We start from the raw sequence: 22,026 nt of genomic DNA, 5'->3' as shown, positions 1-22,026 counted from the left end.
TGGGGGGGGGGTTAAAAGGGGAAGGGAGAGTCTAGTGGGAGGCAGGAAGCCTCATTGGTTTAAAGGAAGGCGAGGGAGGGACGGGAGATAATGTAACATACCACCTTTAGGACCTGTGCATTCCACTGCCACTTCTCAATGTATGTTACTCAGACTTTAGAGAATTGACACTGATTGGAAGTCGGGGGGATTTCATATACCATCCCTCCATGTGCTATCGAGCATCTGAAACGCTTTATCATCTTATTTTCAAGAGAAGCATAAAAGGTCGAAATGCTTCAAACGTGTAAATACAGTCACCAGATTAAGTACTTTTTGAAAGGAACAACACAGCTATAGGTACTTCCTTAAATCACATTAGCCTGGCGGTGGAGAGTTTGAATATTGACAGCCAATCAGAATGTTTCATTTACCGGGAATAACTACTGTTATTTGTTTACTCAACATACAGTCTTTGGCTGTTTCTGCTTTGGGTTGTTTCTTTTCCCGTGACCCTGCCGCAGTGCACAGCCCTTCACTTTACCACTTTCCTGGCTTTCCTTCACTTTTCTCTATAGATGGGGCTGTGCCACTGCCCTCCACGCCACGCCCTTGTAAACATGCTGAGAGCAGGGTCAGAGCTCTGTGACTGTGGGCAGAGGGGAGGTACAGTCCACGAGACACCTGGTATGATTGAATACGCTGGGGATAGTCTGGGCTGAGGACTATGGTGAGGGTGATGAGTGGTCACTGAAGAGCAGTGATTCGGATGACTTGAGTGATTGCGCTGAAGTGCCTTAGTCTGCTGTTTGTTCGCACAGGGGAGTAGAGGACTATTTTTGCAGTGGAGTTAGGCAAACTAAGGCATCACAGCTCCAGTGCGTGGTCCTGCTGCAGCTTCCATTCCTCGGGGCACTCATTTTCGTAGGACTGGCTACAGACATCTTTCCTGCTGTTATTGCTGTGACAGCAGGGGCTCTCCGGTCAGCCCCCTTCATCCATTGGTTGCTTTGGGTCAGACCTCTTCAATCACTCTTTGTATGAATTCTCATTTATATTTTTGGAACACGCAGTAATATTTTGTATATGTGTACGCTTTCATGATGCAGATTTTACTTCGGCTCGTAAAAGAGTGAAACTGAGGCTTACATGTGATGAGGCCCATGTCCTTTCTTAGTGTCCGGCATCCTAAATGGCTGTGCTACGAGAACTACTACAGTTTACACAACTGCCTTTCCCTGGCTGCCGCTCTTGCCACCATCAGCACCACAGAGGCTATGGGCAGCAGATTACTGTTAAATACGTTATTCATGTTTTTTGTTGTTGTTGCTCGAAAATGTGTAAGTTGTATAGGAGACCAGTTTGTAATAACACAAAGCTGTTGCTCATCAACACTGCTAATATATCTGTTTTGTGGTGCACTGAATGCAGGACAATTACATTCATCATTACTTTCTTGCTGCAGCAGCAACTAAGTAAAACCACGAGTTTTATTTTCTCTGTGGCTCCTGACTCCATCAGCTTGGTGGTACTGATATAATCATGACCCATTTCCCCTGGCCAAGTCAGCCCCTTCCGCTCCCCAGCCGCGTCCCTCCCCGGTTCTCACCCTGCTGGTGGCCCGTGCCCGTAGGCCCTGCTCCTGAGTGAGGAGCTGGGCTGCTTGGATGTTACATTGTAGATGAGTAGGACAGAGTCCCACTCATTTAGTAGCCAATGATGAACAAACATCCCAATTACAAGATAGATACGTCTAACCTCGTTTCAATCCCTCAACATCATTAAATGCCACCAGCATACTTATTACTACATTGCAAGGTACCAATTCCGATAGCCTGATGCCTGCTACTTATATTCAACTATTCTATTCTGTGGTCATTAAAGTCTCAATGAACCCTCTCTTAAAAGGCTTATTTACCTGCCTTATGTTATTGAGGAGGGGCTAATAACTGTGCTTTAAGTCAGTTTTCTATTTTTACTGGTTGTGCTGCTGGAAATGGTGCTCTTCTGCCAGCCTACACTGCAAGGACTCTGTACTGTGCAGACATCACCAGTGGTTGGTGCTACTAGATTAGGCTGTTGGATGATGTGATGCCCTACAGCCAACATCTCATTAGTTAGACTTTGTATTTGCCAAGAATACAGAAGCCTGGTCAGTCCCAGTAAACATTCGCGTGTAGCAATTATGGTGAAAAGCAAAGAAACTTCCACTTTCTTATTTTCCCTCATTTTAAGAACTGACACACTGATTTGGTGTGTGCTCTATCATTTAATAAAGAGGAGTTAATTCGCATCGATGTGAAAAATTGCATTTACTTATAGGTGTCCTGCTCTCAGATGGGCACAGTTTAGTTGGCAGGATGTTCACAGATTAGAGGGAATGACAATACACCCACCAGCTCCATTTTTTGTCCTGTAACTGAACCGATCCCCTGCTGTCCGTCTTATTGTCCAGGGAGCACACACTGCTGTGTTCTTTGCTCCAGTCCCTGTGGTTCAACGTTTGTTTTCTTTTCTTCTGCCTCAACGTCTCAGATCACCACACTTACTTCTTGCCCGTCTCAAGCAGCTCTCTGCGTCCCAGATCGCGCCATCGCGGGAAGTTGTCCTGTAGCACTTGGCTGGTGCAAGAGCCGGTACGCATTACAGATGTGTGCAGATGGACATCCCTGGTCTTGTTACGGAGCAGCAGTAATTCCTGCTCAGCTTTCTCGATGGAATCTTCACAATCTGCCTCTGTAGTGCGCTGATTGGGAGGGTCACTGTGCAATGTCATCCATTTGGCAGTCAGTTGTTTTGAACTGGGTTTGGTTTCCTTTGACATCATTATGCATATTTATGACTCAACACAAGGAGTGTGATACCAACCTGGGAAGCCGCCTTTATTACCCTTTCCATATTACATCAAACTAGGATCTGGAGTGATAGCATGAACTCTACTCCAAGCGGAAGGTCTTTCTAACTGGTGTTTATGGCATTAAGCTACCATGGTTGTATATTATTTGCTAATGCCTTTCACGTTCGATCTGCTGCTCCTAAAAACTGTACAAACACCTTTAAATTGATATCAAATGGAGCATCCAGGTGCAAACCTAATAACTTGTTTCCCACCTCTCCTGCCTGACTCGGGCAGCAAGAGTTCGTCCAGTCGATTATTCTAAGTAAGCAGGATTATGGCAACTCTTATCCTGTGGGCTCCGGTATATGTTTTACACTGTCTACTGCGAATTCAGAATGCATCAGCCAGATTTACATGACAATGGCCTTACCACTCGTCTACTTCTGCTGCCCTGGACTCTGCACTTGCTGCCAGTGACCAGGAGAGTAATGTTTATATAACTGTGAATTGGGCACAAAGCCTCTTATCTGCAGCAGATGTTCTCACACCATGACCCTGTCCGTTTGCTTCCTTCTTAAATGGTAACTTTGTCAATCTTCAAAAGTACAAGCCTGGATGTTTGGGGAGGCAGAGCCTTCTCAATTAAGGCAGCTTGTGTTTGGAATAACATTTCTTCCTCCTTGCGAGCTATCCCTGATTTGTTGACATTTAGTAAGGCTCTCAAAACCCGGATGTACACTATATAAGTAGTCTGCTGCGGCTTTGTGACAGTTTCTATGGCGGTTTCATAGCACCAGGACACCTATCTAGGTAACAGTGAGTTCTACCAACTGGTTATCATAACAAAGCATAACATAACTTCTTCAAGTATATTTCAGTTTCTTTATATGTGGCTGTACTTATCCATTTTGTTCATCATGAAGACCTTGGCTGCCAGCTAACGTCATCCATAAAAAAATAACTTTACCTCACAAAAACAATTCCCTCATACTGAAAACATACACATAATACAGTAGTCTTTTGCACACCCATCCCACCCAGCTCAGATATTCTTTTTAGCTGGGTATGAAAGAGTAAGAACAGCACACCTGCTAATCAACTACACACACAATCAGTGCTTAATCTGAGCCGGTGGTTTCTGCAGCTCAGTACTGGCACTTAAGTGCCAACACCAGCTCTTATAACAGTCTGTCAAATGGTAAGGTTAAAAAAAAAAAACAAGGGGAGCCCAGAGAATTACAAAGGGACCTGGGGTATAAGCATGTTATGAAGGACAAGGGCCCCTTATCAAACTATATAGATTTTTCAATGCATACAGAAATCCAGTGAAATCTATTTGAAAATGTTATAACATTATTTATTTAGAGTCTAGCAAGATGAAGATAAACTACATAGGCACATTTCATACTAGGAAGGGAATTTAAAGTGAAGGGGGTACTTCTCAGCAACTCATGAGAATTGGCACAACCATGAAATCAAATTATTCCGCTAGTACATAGTTATGTCCATACATAATTATGAAGCAAAAATTCTTGCAAAATAACACACTTTTGTAATGCAATTATTTGTCTCAGGCAAATAAAAAACAAAATAAACGTAGCATTTCTGTATCTAATCAGTGAAACACTGATACTCAGACAAGGTGCCAATCATCAATATGCAAGTAATTTGAAGACAATTAGATAAAGCACAATACATCATTGAGCCAGCCAACTCCATGGGTGGTCCCTATTGTTGCAGTGGCAATAAAGAACACACAAAAGATATGCATCTGCATGGACATGGGCTTACCCAAAACTGTCATACAAAGGTAAAGACACCCAGGTCCCCACTGGAATGACATCATCAGCTGCCTAAATGGAGCTTGTGTATTTTCCAATTAGACCTTTTCAAAGGCTACCACCAGCTGGAATTCGACCCTCCATCACGCTACATCACCACGTTCTCCACACACCTCAGACTATTTTGTTACAAACATCACCGTTTTGGTGTGTCCACCACAGCTGAAATCGTACAGGAGATGGTGAGGAGAATAATAAGGCCCGTAAAAAAGTGTCTAGTTTACAGTGAGGACATACTAGTGTTCGGCCGTACAAAAGAAAAGCTCAACACAGCACTAAGAGAAGTGTGCAATCAGCTGGTAAAAGCTGCACTAACACTAAACAAAGCCAAATGTAGCTGGAAAAGGAAGAATTAGTTTTCATTGGGCATATTTTTCCCCAGAAAGAAATGTAGCCAGATCTGAGCAAAGTGGAATTACAACACAAAGCATGGGTCCCAGTGGGCGTTGCAGAAGTGATTGGCAAGCTACTGCGCTTGTTACATCAAAGACTTTGCAACAGAGAGTACCCCACTTTGTGAGCTCACCAAACAAAGGCATCAGTTCATCTGGACACCGGAGTGTGAACAAGCATTTACTGACATTCGGCATGCTGTTGCAGCGGTGGATCACCTTGCATATTTTGACGAGTTCCTGTGCACTGAACTCACAGTGGATGCCAGCCCAGTAGGCTTAGGAGCCATCCTGGCCCAACACAAGCCTGGTCACAGAAGTAGAAAAGGCATACTCCCAACAAGAGAAAGAGAGCCTGGCTGTAGTGTGGGGAAGGGAACATTATCACATGTTCATCTATGGGAAGCCATTCACAATTGTAACAGACCACCAAGCACTGATGATGATATACGGCAACCCAAATGTGAAAATTCCACAGCGCATTCAAGGATGGGGAATACGTTTGATGGAGTATGACTTCAAAATTGTTCACAAAACCGGGAAAGACCACAATCCAGTGGACCACATGTCAAGACACCCCCTGACAAGCACAAAACAGGCACAGTCCACAGCTGAAGAATACATCAAGTTTATACTGCAACAGAGTACTCCATCGCAGACCACAGTGGAGGATCTGCTACATGAAATGATGAAATATAGCAGTAAAACATCTCATGAAGCAACAGAGGTGGAGACACATGAACAGCAACACCCAGGTCAATGAAGGGGCCAACAGAGAAGTTGAGCTTGCATTCAAGCATATGCAAGAAGAACTGAAACAGAAAGAGGGATACTGCTTCGAGGCACCAGAGTAGTAATTCTGCAGGCCCTTCGTCGACAGACAGTCAGTCTAGCACACGAGAGGCACAGAGTTGTGGTGGCAATCAATAAAATGTTGAGAGAGGATGTATGGCTCCCAGGCCTTGATGCTTGGTGGAGGAGTTGAGTCTAATCTGTCATCTCTGTCAGACCACGGGACGGCCGTCCAAGCCAGCGTAGCTGTGCATGTTGGAACTCCCTTATGCTGTATGGTCGACACTGCCCATGGACTTCTGTGGTCCATTGGACACTAGTGGATACCTACTGGTCATAATTGACGAATACTCTTGCTTCCCTCTAGTGCAGCAAGTGTTGTTCACCTCAGCAGCATCCACCCTACTTGTAATAGATGAGATATTTGCAAGCCGGGGTTGCTCCTCAAATGCTCAAAACAGACAGTGTGCCATCTTTCTAAGGAGATAAATTTCGCAGATTCATGACCTACCTAGGGATACATCATCGGAAAATAACGCAGTTGTGGCCCCAAGCAAATGGCATATTGGAGCATTTCAAGGACAACATAAAGAAAGCAGTACAAAGAGGCAACCTCAAGCAAATCTCATTTGGCTAAGCCCTGTGCCAAGTACTCTAGGACTACTAAAACACCCCACACATCTCCAAGGGCGACGCCCGTCTGAACTGTTCATGGGAAGGAAAAGCAAAACTTGTTTACCACAGGTGGAGAACAAGGCACTGCTGGAGCATAGCGCTATAGTTGTGCATGACCAAGAGGCCAAGGAGAAGATGAAAAGGCAGCCAGACACAGAACATCACTCGAATCCCTCCAGACTCAAGCCCGTAGACCTGGTCCTCGTGCATCAGCGTCACGCAAGAAAGTCAGACAGTCCTTTCTTTAGGTAGCCACTGACAATTATTAATGCAAAACGGGCGATGATCACAGCTGCAGCAGGGCCCTATTCCATCACCAGGAGCAGTCCACACTTCAAAAAATAACTGGTGCCGCAAGTTGATAAAGGGGGAGTGTGCACGGACACCCAAACGCAGACTTGGAATGACACCCCCGAGGGAGCAGAGGAATTGGCTCAGTCCCATGGCGATGGACCACGGTTTGATGAAAAAGCAGAAGACGGCTCAGGCAGCTGGTGACATCCTGCCCGAGAGACCTCCTGCCCATCGATCGTGATCTGGTGGCCCAACAGACTAATTGAAGAAACATGACATATGCTGGGCCTCGTTTTCTTTTCTCTCTCTCCTTCTTTCTCTCTCTATTTATGTATACATCCTTCGCTAATTGTGTTCTTCTATCCCTTCTCTCATCTGGTTTCTTTTCCCCCCCTCAGTTGTCCTGCAGGAAAATGGGGTTATTTGTAGACAAAAGGGGGAGATGTTGCAATGCCAGAATGAGACAGGGCACTAGGACCCTGCACACACTTGGTCACTGCTAATGGAAGCAGACACCGTTTCCAGTCACAAGTGGGGGCAGAGCAGGCAGGAGAGACTCTACTGCAGGCTTCGGGGGGTCCATGGCGTGCCGCGAACCACTGCTGTATGATGCACGGATAAAGAACTGCTGCAACCCTACCTTGTATATTGTTGCGACTGGAAGGTTTAGGAGCATGACTCCTACCATGAAATCCGTGTGGTATAACAAAAGAATATTCACAAGTAATGCTGTATAAGCGTCTCAAGATATAACCTCGGACTCCTCGCCTTTCTGGTCTGTGTTCCCCTGTGGGGAACCTCTGCTTGAGGTCTTGTGGTGTTCATGTAGGGTTCACTGTGTAACTCGAGGTGACGTGTGGGGATCCTTTATAAAATGCGTGTGTACCAACGTCCACCTGATCCAAAAATTTGCCGGAGTTGAGGATAGCACTTTAGGTGAGTGCGGAAAATTATACTTTCTACTGCAGACAAATTGAAGCCTTAGAATACTGCTGTTGGCAGAATAATTCTTAAAGTGTTTGCCTGTTTTTTTCAAGGAGTCTGAATATATCCCATACCCCTCCTTGAGGCGGAAGAGTAAGCGCTTGCACCCCACTCCCGTTTAGGAGTGCAGCAGAGTTTCTGGGGTTCTCTTTGCTCACAGGAAACAGTTTCACTTTTGCTTGAGAAACACCCCTTGCAAAGGAGAGAACGGCCCCTTTGAAGTGCCCAGAAGCTTGAGCAGCGCCTGGCTGGTCTGCCAGTGTGTAGAATGCTTGCTGCGGAGTAATGTGGTGATCAGGCGAGGTCACGGGTTCAAACCTTGGCATTTCTCCCTGGTGGGTAAACTGAGTACTATAAATAATGTGTCACAGTAACATTTGTTATTTATAGCGCTTAGAAAGCTCGGTATGAAGGTCTATATGAAAACACGTTTGATTATTATTATTATTTTTGTAACACGGGGCATATAGACCCCTTCGGTATTACCAAAAAGGAGCTCCTGCACTGCAGTTAAGCACTGAGTGACGTTTGCATGGGTTCTTTTATTGTTGTCTCGAAAACAGGCAGGTCCACGAGGAAGCACTGCACGGTTTTGCCCACATTTCTAAGATGTCTTTTCTTTCCTGTGTTCTTGTAGGAGAAGTCCAGATGTGCAAGCGAAGGAAGAACTGTGGAAATACATACAGTGAGTATTATAACATAACCACAGAACGTACAATGACAAAGCACGACCCTTGATGCGGGGAGGGAGGGGACGTCGTCACAGCCAGCTGAGCTGCCCCTGAAGCAGTGGGAAGCCTGCAGGAGTGCTGGAGGGAAGCATTCATTGATGCCAGAAGCGCTCTTCACGTCATGATTCTTTATGTTCATGGCAGGGCCATCTGGCAGCTGGCCTCATTGTTTAAACGTAGCATTTTACCTTCCTTTTTTCATTTTCAATAATGTGCGTCATTTCCTTGTTAATGCTTTTCAGGAAGGAACTCGTTGACCCATCTGGTTTATCGGTGGACCAATTAAAGGAGATTCCATACACGAAGATAGCGTGAGTTGATGCACTTTCAATGTTTGTCTACCTCTTGTGGATTGTTCCTGGATGCATTCACGCGTGCATTGACGAACGGGATATTGCACGCGTGCGGATGTGAGTGCAACCTCCTCGCAGCTCGTGGGGCCCTCCTGCACTGTGGCTGCCACATGATTTCTGAAAGCTAGTGTCAGGGAACAGTTTGTTACCGAAGCAGGTGCACCAGAAGAAAAAGTTTAAACAAATAGCCTGAAATAGAGACAGTAAAATATCATGCGGCCTCCAAAAGGAAATTAGGTGTATCTGATGAAAAAGTTAAAGGGCACTAAAAAGGTAAATATCAGATGGATAGAGCAAAGTGAGGGGAGTGGACCTTAAAGTAGCATAGCTAGATAGATAGGTAGATAGACAAATAGATAGATAAATAGATAAATAGATTCTACTTTTAGTTACTGACTGCCATCACTGTGTGCTGGGAAGAAAAATGCATTAAAAATCGGGGGCGTATTTCTCAGTGATGCCACGCAAGGGGGCACAAGGATGATGCAGCACTAAAGTTAGATTTATCAAGCCACACAAGGCCACCTTGCATGGCCATGCAGAGCTTGATAAATCTGGAGTAACACAAGGCAGGACAAATCGCACCCTTGTGTTAACTCCAGGGAGGTGTTGTTACCTGGGTGGCGTGTGGGTGTTGCCACGCATCCAATGATGGCTTTTAGTACACTCCCACATTTACCGTTAGTGGGAGACCTATGAATGTTTCAAAATGCCACACCTTCCCAGGGGAAGCCTAATGAGGAAAAGCCTTATTTCTCCTCATTTGTGTCTCTTTCCACATGTGCTACAAACCTGCCTGCAACACAGCACCCTTGCTCCATGACACAAGGGTGCCTGTGCTGGTACCAGGCAGCCACTAGTGTGCCAGCGTACGGAAATGCGCTGTATGATGGTAAAAACAGTGCATTCCTGCCCTTTCATGCATCGCAGCAAAGAGGCTTATTATGTTGCTCTGTGTAAAAGATTGATAAATATGCATCTCAGTGTACAGCAGAAAATCACACTTCTTTGCCTGAGTGCAACTGGCTAAGTTCCCTGATGCAGGCTGTGAAAAACCCTCTGCCAACCCCAGCGAACCCAAAAACTAACAGGAAATCTCCCAGCTCCCATTCCCAGTGAAGGTACTGGAAAAGATCATCAACAAGCAAGTCATGACATACCTGGAGCAGAACCAAGTACTCAGTGCCTCCCAATCCGGCTTCCGCATCAATTACAGCACCGAAAATGCCCTGCTTGCAGCCACCGATGGCATCCAAACCCTTTTCGACTGAGAATAAACAGCAGTTTTGGTCCTCCTGGACCTCTCGGCAGCCTTCGACACCATATCCCACCATATGCTGATCGAAAGACTCCATCACATCGACATCCAGGGGGATGCACTCAGATGGATTACCTCCTTCCTAACTGGAAGAACCCAGAAGATCTACCTCCCACCTTTCATCTCCGAACCTAAGGAGATCTCCTGCTGTGTCCCCCAGGGCTCATCCCTCAGCCCCACGCTCTTCAACGCATACATTATCTCACGGGCCAACATCGTCAGATCCCACGGTCTCAACATATTTTCATATGCAGAAGAGACCAAACTCATCCTCTAACTTACCGACGACCCCTCCACCACCAGAACTAGCCTCCACAGCTGCATGTTATTCGTCGCTGATTGGATGAAGAACAACTGCCAGCAGCTGAACACAGACAAAAAGGAAGTACTGATCTTTGGCAACAGCAGCAACACATGGAACAACTCCTGGTGGCAATCAGACCTAGGACCCACACCCTCTCCATCTGACCACACCAGAAACCCCAGAATCATCGACAATGCACGCACACTACACGCACACATACACTGCAACAACACATACCCGCACGCATACAAACAGACATGCACACAGACCGACCTGCACACATTTCCCATACACACAACACCCCCGCATGCATACACGCACTCACACACCCCTTCTACATACTCACACGCACACCCCCATGCACGCACACAACACACAACACCGCCCCATCCCCCTCCCCTAACGGACGATCAACTTACCTTGTCCGTTGATCCTCCGGGAGGGGACGGGATCCATGGGGGCTGCTCCACCGCCAGCTCCCCGTCACCAGAACACCGCCTCACCGAATCATTGGACTTGATTCGGTGGGTGGTGTTCTGATGACAGGGCGGTGGAGGTGGAGCAACCTCAACTTCCCTGCTGACCGCCAGTATGGCTGCTGGCGGCTCTCCATCCGAAAAAGGACGGAGGGCTGCCAGCAGTCATAATACGCTGTGTGTTAAAAACCACCTGCACTGGCGGTCTTCAGCACGGCGATTCCTTGGCGGTCTTTGAAAAAGACATCCGAGGTCGAAATGAGGGCCTTAGTGCAGGCATAATAATGCACAACCTAATTGCAGCACCTTTGTTTGTGCTCTAAAATTGAGCCATTAAGATGGTGGAAAATGTTAGACTCATGATTGCTCTCGCTTTCTAGTGGCACACTAGCTAATCATGCGAAGACAATGTTTTGTGGTAACTTTTTGCACGAATAACTAGCTGTTATTAATTATTTAACTAAGTCTGGATTTAAAAAGGCTACATCAAAGTGTTTGGAAAATAAATTAAAACAAAATCTACTTAGTAGTGTCATTGACAGAAGCCAGTTGCTGAGGAAACCGTTACCAAATTGTGCTTGAGCGTTCAGCACAGGGCCGTGATCTTTCATTCAGTGGTTATCACTTTTTGAATCAGGTATTATATGAATAAGACCTTGGACTTTTGTGAGGGATCTCATGAACGTGCACAAAGTAAGACAAGCTGGGGGATAATTTGAGAAAATCTTAACGGCAATTCAAGTGGCCTGGTCAAGGCTCCGAAAGGTATTACCCTCTCTGAAATTATTTACCTGGATACAATACAGACTTGCACTGCATTCACTGATAACAGTACAGTCTGTACAGCATGAGACATCAGTTGATGGAGATGCATGCTCTGGTCGCGCACACTGGCACTGCATGGTGCTTTCCCATTGAAAAAGCAGACCTTGGCACTGCCAACTGCATTGTCTTTAGTGGCACTGCCTGCTATGAAACCTCAAACTCTGGCGCTGCCCAACCTCTCTAGGGTTCGGTTTCATGAGGCATTCTTTCAAGTCAGATACAGCACATGACTAACCTGGCAGGACTAGAGGAAATATAGCCTTGATCATTCTTTACTGATACCTAAGCATTAAGGCTCTGCACTATGGTGAGCCATTTACAACTCTCCACCACACCCTTCTGTCCTTAGAAGGGTTAGTCCTATTTTTCTAACTCAAACGCTGTAGTTATTCACTTAATGTATATAGCAGTTAATACAATGTGGATGGTGACTTGTGTTTCTGAACATTTAATAGTGTGCGTCAAGTAACAAACTTGACCCTATATTGTGTCCGATGCAGTTCGATGGGGAGTATGTTAATGTTTCCCTTTTCATCACATTGAGAGCTGTGCAAGAGCATTTCAATGCATTCCAGCCCAATGTAATGCCCATACAAGGAAGCCGCGGATAGGCAGCCAGCAACTAAGTGAGTGTAACTACAGGGGAATCCACACCAGTGCATCTCTGTAGGTTATCTATTGAAACAAACCCGTGAAAATCAGTGCCAAAAACTACTAATTTATCATCCGTATATTTTAAAGAAAATTAAAACTTGTTTTCACTGGAAACAACCCACTGGCAGGGAGGATGCTTCGAAAGTCCTGCATCCATATCAACATCTCTCTCTCTCCGTCGGTCTGTCTGTCTGTCTTTCTCTCTCTCTCTCTCTCTCTCTTTCTCATAGGGAGAAACCTATAGGTATAATCCAGGTCCCGAATTGCATATCCTTGACAGGTATCCTGCTTCTTTTGGTAATTACAGAAAGCGAAGTAAGTTCATTTTTCATGCTAAAAAGAAATCCTGTCCATCATTACTATTCTCGCAGGTGAAATGGCCCAGCTTTTCTATTGTGTGTACTGTGTGTAGGAGTGTGAAATAAAGTATAGTGGCATTCCAACATTTAATAGTTTGTTCCTCCATGAAATAAAGAATGTTTAGGTAAACAGTACTTTTCCTCTGTGTGTAGAAGTGTGAAATAAAGTATAGTGGTATTCCAACATTTAGTAGTTTGTTCCTCCATGTAATAAAGAATGTTTAGGTAAACAGTACTTTTCCTCAGTGATCCAAAGAAAATTAGGTAAACAGTACTTTTTCTTAGTGATCCAAAGAAAACTATTTTCTCTTAACAGTGTATGAAGAGAAATACTTCCTGTGTGCTCTCAATTTTTCAGAACAGTATTTTGCTTTGAATAGTCAGTTTAGTATAGTTTCAAATGGCAACTTACTCAACCTTAAATCGCTTTCTAGTTAGCTGTTTAAAAATTATATCTGATAGAGCCTCCTTGTTGCAGATTCCTTACCTGAGAATTTCCCCCAAGCATCAGACAGGATCCGGATATTTTTCTTCGAGCAGTACACTTGCGCGCCATCAGGTGGTGCGGTCGACACCGCGCTCATCGTTGGCATCCTGGTCGCTGTGATGATGTCGGGGTTGTACATAGGGGCCGCCTCAGCACAGTGACGTAAGTTCCTTTCTTTCTGTGCCATGCGCTGATCCGGAGAGAGCTACCCTGGTCGTTTTTTGCCCAATTTCAACACTTTTGTCATTTTTTTGGTGACTTTTGGTGTGTTGAGGATGTCCCCAAAGACTTGGTTCAAACCATGCGAGAACTGTCACCGCATGATGTCGGTGACGGATCCACATCGGGTCTGTTTATAGTGGTTGGAGTGCGACCACGACCCGAAGTCGTGCTCCGAGTGCTAGGCCATGCATCTGAAGGCTTTGAGGGAGTGGTCCCTAAAGCTCATGGTGATCCGGCACTTGACTCCGCATCGCTCCCGGCCTGGCTCGAGAGAAAGGCCTCAACACCGCTTGCCTGGTGGGCTCTCTGAATGCAAGAGCAGACAAACTCGGCTGTTGATGCATAGTTGATCACAAAGGGCATCTCCATCCGGAGGTTGCGCAAAGTCTCTTTCAGCAGTGGGGAGTGCCTTGGTTAAATCTGTTCGCTTCTGCAGAGAACGTGCAATGTAAGCTGTTTTGCGTGTTGGAGTTTCCAAGGCAGAACTCGCTCTTCTACACTTTTCGTCTCGAGTGGAACTCAGGCCTCCTTTACTCTTTCCCTCCTAACCCACTTCTGTCCAGAGTTCTGAAGAAGATCAAGAACAACCAGGCCCAAGTAATCCTTGAGGCTCTGGACTGAGCATGGAGACTATGGCATCCAGAGCTACTGAACATGGCGACAGATCCTCCAGTCAGATCGCCCCTTCTGGAGGATCTTCTGTCGCAGCAACTAGGGATGGTCCTCCACCCAAACCTGTCCAGTCTTCACCTTCATGCGTGGAGATTGAGTGGTGGTAGTTGACAGCTTATGACCTTCCGCCCGAAGTCTGTGATGTTATCTTGGCAGACAGGCGTCCCTCCTCCAAAACGGTATACGCCTGTTGTTGGCATCAATTTGTGGCATAGTGTACCAACAAGTCTGTTGATCCCTTCTCTGCTCCTCTCTCTGAGGTTCTTTTGTTCATCCTTTCTTAAGCCCAGCAGGGCTCTGATTTAGGAACCCTTAAAGGTTACTTATCGGCTATCTCAGCCTTTCTTGGATTGCCAGACCAACCTTCCCTTTTCAAATCTCCTATTTTTTGTAGATTCCTTAAGGGATTCACCCATTCCTTTCCTACTACTCCGTTTATTGTGCCCCAGTGGGACCTCAATCTGGTCCTCACTTACTTGATGTGTGCCCCTTTTGAGCCATTACACAATTGTCCCTTGAGGCTCCTTACTCTCAAAACTGCATTTTGTGTTGCTATCACCTCTACTCGCAGAGTGAGTGAGCTTTAAGGTCTTTCTTTTAAACCACCATTTTTGTCTGTTCACCCTGACAAAGTGGTGCTTCGTACAAGGGCCTCCTTTCTTCCCAAGGTTGTTACGCCTCTTCGTGTAGGCCAATCCATCACTTTGCCTACTTTTTACGCACCCCCCGAATCCTTCTCATGAAGAGGAGAGACTCCACCGTCTGTATCCATAAAGAGCGTTGGCGTTCTACCTCAGTTGAACTAAAGATTTCCGGGTGGAGATCAACTCTTTGTTGGGTATGTGGGTGCAAAGAAAGGGAAGGCAGTGCAGAAGTGTACCATCTCATGATGGGTACTACTTTGCATCAAACTGTACTACGCTTTGGAAAAGAAGCAACCCCCTGAGGGCTTGCACGCTCACTCCACAAGAACAACTGCTGCTTTCACAGCGTTAGCACATGAAGTTCCTGTCCTGGATATCAGCCAGGCAGCAACGTGGGCATCGCTGTACACGTTCACAAGATATTACTGCCTGGACAGTCAGGTCCGCAGATATGGCTACTTTGGTCGTTCGGTCCTGCAGGACATTTTAGTATGATCTTGGTTCGGAGCCCACCACCAAGGGTGGTATTGCTTGGGTATCTGTTCTAAGGTAAGAAATCTGAAACTAGACGTTTATCAGATGAACAAGTTACTTACTTTTGCTAACAATTTATCTGATAGAGAATATTCTGCTTGCAAACTGATTTCTAGTGACAGGGATTCCCATTTCAGGGCCCCTAGTTCTGGTGCACCATTTTCAGTGTTCTTCAAGGCTCTGCACTTTGGCGTGGAAAGTCTTAAAAAGAAATTGTCATCGCTGAGGTGGCGCCTATATACGACCCTGATGTCATCACAGCAACCACAACGCCAATGGTGAGGGTGTGCAAGGGTACTATTCGAAGAAAAATCTCTGGATCCAGTCTGACGCCTGGGGGAAATTCTAAGGTAAGGAATCTGCAACTAGAATATGTCTCTAACAGATAAATGGTTACCGAAGGTAAGTAACTTGTTCTTTGGAGCTTCATAATATCTTGGGGTAAACAGCATGTATTTAAGTTTCCGAAAAATAAATGTACTGAAAAGGATTCATTATTTCTTGCCATACTTTTGCTTTTGCTCAATTTTGGAGTCTCTGTTGTAGGAGAAATGAACTAATGCTTGAGATGACAGAGACTAAAAGTCTCATAAAAGATCTTGAGAGATAAAACAAAAAGCTAATTATCATGGTATCTGCATACCATATACTGAATCTGGAGCTGCTGCATTTAGGTTCTAGACATGTATAAAAGTCTTTCACTTTTATAGCATACTGTCTATATCAGTGATTATCCTCAAATATGTTATTGGTGCCTTCATCTCAAGTAGCATAGTCAGTGTGTGAAAGCTTCAAATGCTTCATGAGGGAATTTTTTAATCACGTAGGTCAAAATGTCAAAAGACAGGTACTGGAGCTGTAGACATAGAGATCTCATGAAACTTGACAAAGACATTTAGATGAATAATGCATCTTTTGCTCTGAAAAGGCAAACTGAAACTCTCAAATACTGATTATGAACAAAACTAAAATACTTTGAATGCCGACTTAAATCCTGGGAAGGTAGAGAAGAAGTAGGGATCTTTGTGTCTACAAGCTAAACAGCTTGACAAGATCCACTAATATTCACATAGAGGGATCAATCATTACAGGTAGCAAAAATAATGATAACTTTCCTTTACATGAAAAGCGTACAGAGATTTAAAATGCAATTTGATGCTGTGAATGATTTCCTTGATAGACTGAGCATTCTAGCTCTTCATGTTGCCAGTAAAATATTCTTTAATAAAATATTTATTTGTCTGAGATAATTTACACTATTCATAAAAAGAAGTCACTGGATCCGATGGGCTTATTGTAAAATTCTATGAGACATCCACAGAGGCGCTGTCCAAAGTCTTAATCAATATGAACAATGGGTTTATCAAACATAAAACCTTTTCAAAATATATGAAACTATACTATTTCACATTGGTACCAAAAGCAGGGAAAGATCACCAAACATGTCAGTGTTATTGGCCTATCTTTATTCGCCATCCTAACCCAAATTTCGGCAAAAAGTCTGAGCTCTCTTGTTACAGAATTAATTTATGTCTGTCAGTCTAGAAGTATTAAAGGAAGAAAGAATTCTAGTAATATAAGGCAGATAAATATTATGCTTTCACTAGAATAGTCCATATCACATGTCTTATTAAGTCTTGATTGGTTTGACAATGTGCTCTGATTAAATCTACTTTTAAGAAGAAGGAACTTTGGGGAGTGTTTCTGTAATAGTAAATCTTAAATTATATATTGGTTCTCTGGTAAGATTCATCAAAAATTCACTGCTTTCTGGAGACTTAAGCCTGACCAAGGGGACCAGACTGAGCTGTTCTCCACGTCTCCTGCAGTTTGACTTATGCCTTGAACCCCCTGCACTTGTCATTAGCATGCAAACATGTTTTAAAGGATTTACCTAGCAAATAAAATAGGCAAATAAAGAAATTAGGGCCTGTTGCACTAAATATTTTTTCAGGCACATATGCTCACTCGGACTGCTTGATCTTGTAAGAACATTTTTTAAACCCTATTTTTTTAATTGTCTTAAGGACTCTTAAAACAGGGTTGCAGCTCCATAAGGAAGACCTATTTGGCAGAGGTGTGTGGTTGACAAATGACAGTTCTTTATGAGACGTCTCACTGTTTTGAGACTGAAATGCAGTCACAAATGATGGAAACATTCAGACTCTTGAGTTCGTATTCAACCACTTCCTATTTGTAAATTAACAAAAGTTTGTTGGAGAGTAGGTAGTCCAGGGGAAGACGACTGCCAAATCTCCAACAAACTTTTCAAAGTAAACTTTTCTTCTTAAACACATATTTATTTAAATGCAGTCACAGGCATGGTGGTCTGCTTACACCAGCAGGCCACCATCCCTGTTGTGACATCCAAACAGAGTAAGTCACTAATTGTGACATACCTCATAAAGACTCATGAGGTAGGTCAAATTGCATCTCACTCCAAATGTGAATTATGCAAACTGACCTGTTAGTACATAGGTCACTTTGCAAAATTCCACATTGGCCACAAAATGCGAGTAGTGTTTGTACATCAGGCCCATAGACATTTAGGCCCTTATTACAAGTCTGGCGGTCCTGGGACCACCAGACTCGCGCTGGCGGTCGGACCGCCACCAAAGCAGCAGTCCGGCCTCCACAGTATGACTCTGGTGGAACGGCCACGGTCCAGCCACCAGCATCGTCAGGTTGCCACTGGTCGACAGCCGGGTGGTGCTGCCAGCCTTAATCCATCAGGGCAGCGTTGCCCCGGGGATTACGAGTCCCCTCTCTGCCGGCTTTTGCACGGCGGTTCCACCACCATACAAAGGCTGGTGGAGACAGGGTGTCTCATGGACAGCCCCATCATGCTTTTCACTGCCTGAATTACGAGCCGGCACCAATGTTGTGGCCTGTTTCCCAGCTGTTTCCACCCGCTGGCCCAGCGGGAACTCGTAATAGGGCCAGCGGGTGGAAAACTGGAGTGGCGGTTTTCTGGCAAAAAGAGTGTGGCGTGCGGCCTCCGCCACCCACCAAACTCATAGTGAGGGCCTTACTATTTGCTGATATGCTTGTCATACTGTCTTCTCTGCAAGTGTCTATGCCAAATGTACTGCATATGATTCAACTATTTTGATCCTTTCCAGGATACAAAATATATTGGTCATGATCTATGATGACGACCATCTCTAAAGCAGGAAATAATGAACACTAGTTATTTGGTTTTGAGCATATCAAATTATGTTAAACGGAAACTCCAGACACATTTCAATTTTTCTTTCAAAAACACCTTCCCTCAGTGGCCTCATGAGGTTAAATATTCCTTATTATTATCCCGGGCAAGTCCTAAGATACATTTAAGAAGTGATTTGGATGGTAATTTTCCTGTCCCTCACACTTCTTGAAAAGTCACAATGTGGCATTTGACATACAGGGCACCTCACCAGGCCTTCCAAATAAAAATAGGCTGAACTCACTTTCTCATTCCTAGGAGATATTTTAGGGGATACAAAGCCTACTTTAGGCATAATTAAGGCATCCCTTTAAACACACCTCCCCTTATATAATGAGCATACATATCCTGCATTAATTTGCTGGTTGAAGGGCTCTGCTTAATTAATAAAATAAATCTGCCTGGACTTTCTCTTGGTGGACTCCCTTGCATTTAAAATTGGACACATAGGCATGCTTTTGTTCAACCTGGAGTTTTTTTCTTAGTACATTTAATTGTGAAATACCCAAAAGAATTGTTAGCAAAGCATGTCTCTCTGCTGTAATGCTCTGTGGTACATCCTAATGAAATGTACGGTATTTTGTTGAAATGAAGTAACAGAGTGCGTGTGCAAATAGATAAAATTATTGTATCTTCAGGACTCAAGGGGACCCAGTTCGCATCAGGCATTCCCATTCACCTCGGAGCTTCCGTCAGAATAGACGTTCCCAAGGTTCCGATGGGGAGAGATCAGTCCTTTCTGAAGTCAAGTAAGTGGTTACTTTGCTATTTTATAATTCATTGAGAGTACTGTAAAGTGCCTCTTTATGGGGATAAAACTTCTTGTCCTGAAATATAGACCAAAATTATGGAAACGGATATGTCATTCTACTGCTATTTTATTATTCAATATTGTTTTTAAACATTGAGAAATATATTTGAGCTAGAGAGATGTCTATTTTTTATCTGATATGGCAGATAATCTTCAGTGGTATTATCGACCATACTGTTCTAAATAGATTATTTAGATGTGTTATATCATACATAACAAGATTTGTAAAACGTCTCTCGCAGGTTATGGGCTGCTCAACTTGCACAAACCTAGTTTAAATACATTCTCAAAATATATGTTAGATACTTTTCAACATTGACTTGTGCTCTTTTGGCATTGATCATTAACAAACCCATATTAGATGATTTTATGCATTGGTTAGTGTGTTAATTATCATCAGAAATTAAAGACTATTCAGTTATATCTAGGTCATTCTTATGTTAGGACATTTGGAAGAAGATACGTGGATTGTGTTAGCGCGTGAGACCTTATTAAGTAAACTTACAAGGAAGACACGAATAGGCTGATGGACCTTTTGATTATGCTTCGAGTTTTTCCCACCATGAACCCCGTAACAATACAAATCAATAACCGTGACAATCAATAACATTAATAATAAATAGGAGTCATCAATTTCCACACACCATGACCTCTCGGCCATGAATAACCACACCTTTATGTACAAGTTAAAGTGTTTATTTCACTACAGTGCTAATGTCATGTAACTTAGTCTCACAATCAAATGACAAACATACAAAACCAATACTGGCTGACCAAAACGGCAAAAGAATCGCAATCTAATCAAAGCTTGAGCTACTACACATTCTAAAGCTACAGTACAAACTAATAGTAAGAATACCTGCGGCAATGAAATAGCATACATTTATATTCAGCAAAGAAAAGACATCAAATGTTATTACATGTAGCGAACATAATCAGTGAGAACCCTAACTAGCATCAGATTAGAATAGCACATTTGGACTTTATCCAAAACATTTTAGTCACACAAATTTGGGAAAAACATCTAACTATGGCTCTATCAAAATAGCAGTTGGTACCTACAAACTGAAGCAAATAGACATAACAATCAGTAACATTGTCTTTATACCTGTCCTCAATATGGTTCAGCAAGCTGTGATAGTCTTCGTCAACATGACATCAGTTCAGTCAGCAAGACATCAGTATTCAGCATAAAAGTTCAGGAAAAGCAAAGTTTCTTTAACAGTTCAGAAAAGAACAGCTAAACACTCAAGAAGAAACGGGAGAAGGGCTCGGAATGGCTTCTCTTCCCTTGGTGCAGTCTTGCTAAGTTAGTTTTCCTAAAACTACTTCCCACGTCTTTATTGATCTAAAGAATCTCATGTTTTCACTTTGTCCAATGAAACTAAAACCTCAAATCTACAATTGTACTACTACATGGTTCACATGTCTATGATTAGCTCCTCACCTCTCGTTCTCGTCATTCGGCTTGTCAGGTATCAATATTGTTGCATCTTATACTCCAGTCAGTGCATCCATTGTCTTCTCCTGGGAAGGTCAGTCTTACACATACTACATTATACAATGTATCACTAGCTAGTACAACATCTTCTAGCAAGCAGTTTCTCATGAGAACGAACTTCAGCCACGAGTACATGGTCAGTACAGTGGAAAATCACAATTTAATTCTCTTTAGCATCCATTTTATAAAACGCCTAAGAAAAATGCAGCTTGACATGAGGCCGTGCAACTAGGCCCGAGACCTCGCTAAGTTAAGGCCTACGATTAATAAAGCTAATACATAATGCATAACCCTTAATATGACATATTATTACATTAATCAAACATAAGCTCAACATTTCATATTAATAAGCCATTAATAATTATACTTCGTGAACATTGACGGCCACTCAAGTGGACGCACCTTCAAATGCATGCATTATTTTTCTCTACGTTAATACATTTTCTACGCATAGCCAACACTCAGATTACATGAATATTCATTAATAAATTCAGTGTTAACATTTGCAAAAGATAGTTGGAAACATTTTAGTGAAAATAAGTTGTGAAATAACTTCATGGTGAGAATGTATTAAAATAATGTAGGATCTAATTGATTAACATATTAGTTTATTATACATTCTAGTATGTTGAGAGATACTATGCATAGTCTCTCAAATATGCACCATGACTCCGATATTTTAGGAATTGGAAGTCTAATCACACTGTATAAGATCCACCATATGTACAATAAACTTTACATAATGTGTCAACCGGGATTCTTGTCACACTGCATTTAAAACCACCCTTAGAATATGCAATGTTTAAGCATGTTTCCGCAACTACAGTAGCAGATGAGGTAGGGTAACACAACTACTTTTGTTTTGGAAAGATTACCTGCATTTGTATTACATATTTAGAAAATATAAATAAACATGTCATTTAAAAGCTACATTTTCAATATGTTTTCTTCATAAAGTTCCTATGCAAAGTCGTTCAACCATTCCATTAAAATAAAACACTGCAGTAAATGCCCAGGCTGTGTGATGATTTTAAAGACAATAGTTCTTGTCAAAGATATCACATAGACAGTGTACTTTCTGGTAGAAATTCCCCAACAAATGTTTTGAAATGGGTAGTCCCGATAGATACA

At 43.4% G+C, this 22,026-nt stretch overlaps 1 protein-coding gene across 2 annotated transcripts in view; it reads left to right on the top strand.

Annotated features, from left to right (window-relative positions):
- The window catches only part of EPB41L4A (erythrocyte membrane protein band 4.1 like 4A), a 624,815-nt gene that overhangs the window by 582,904 nt on the left and 19,885 nt on the right, over positions 1-22,026 (top strand). For both annotated transcript variants that reach the window (XM_069226476.1, XM_069226475.1), the window contains 3 exons: positions 8,434-8,481; positions 8,770-8,838; positions 19,222-19,332. In XM_069226476.1, coding sequence (XP_069082577.1) covers positions 8,434-8,481; positions 8,770-8,838; positions 19,222-19,332 — 228 coding nt within the window. The remainder of the gene's footprint in view (positions 1-8,433; positions 8,482-8,769; positions 8,839-19,221; positions 19,333-22,026) is intronic.

The sequence above is a fragment of the Pleurodeles waltl genome, chromosome 1_1, assembly GCF_031143425.1.
Source record: "Pleurodeles waltl isolate 20211129_DDA chromosome 1_1, aPleWal1.hap1.20221129, whole genome shotgun sequence".
Classification (NCBI taxonomy): Eukaryota; Metazoa; Chordata; class Amphibia; order Caudata; family Salamandridae; genus Pleurodeles; species Pleurodeles waltl.
This window is presented reverse-complemented; position numbering and strand designations above follow the sequence as displayed.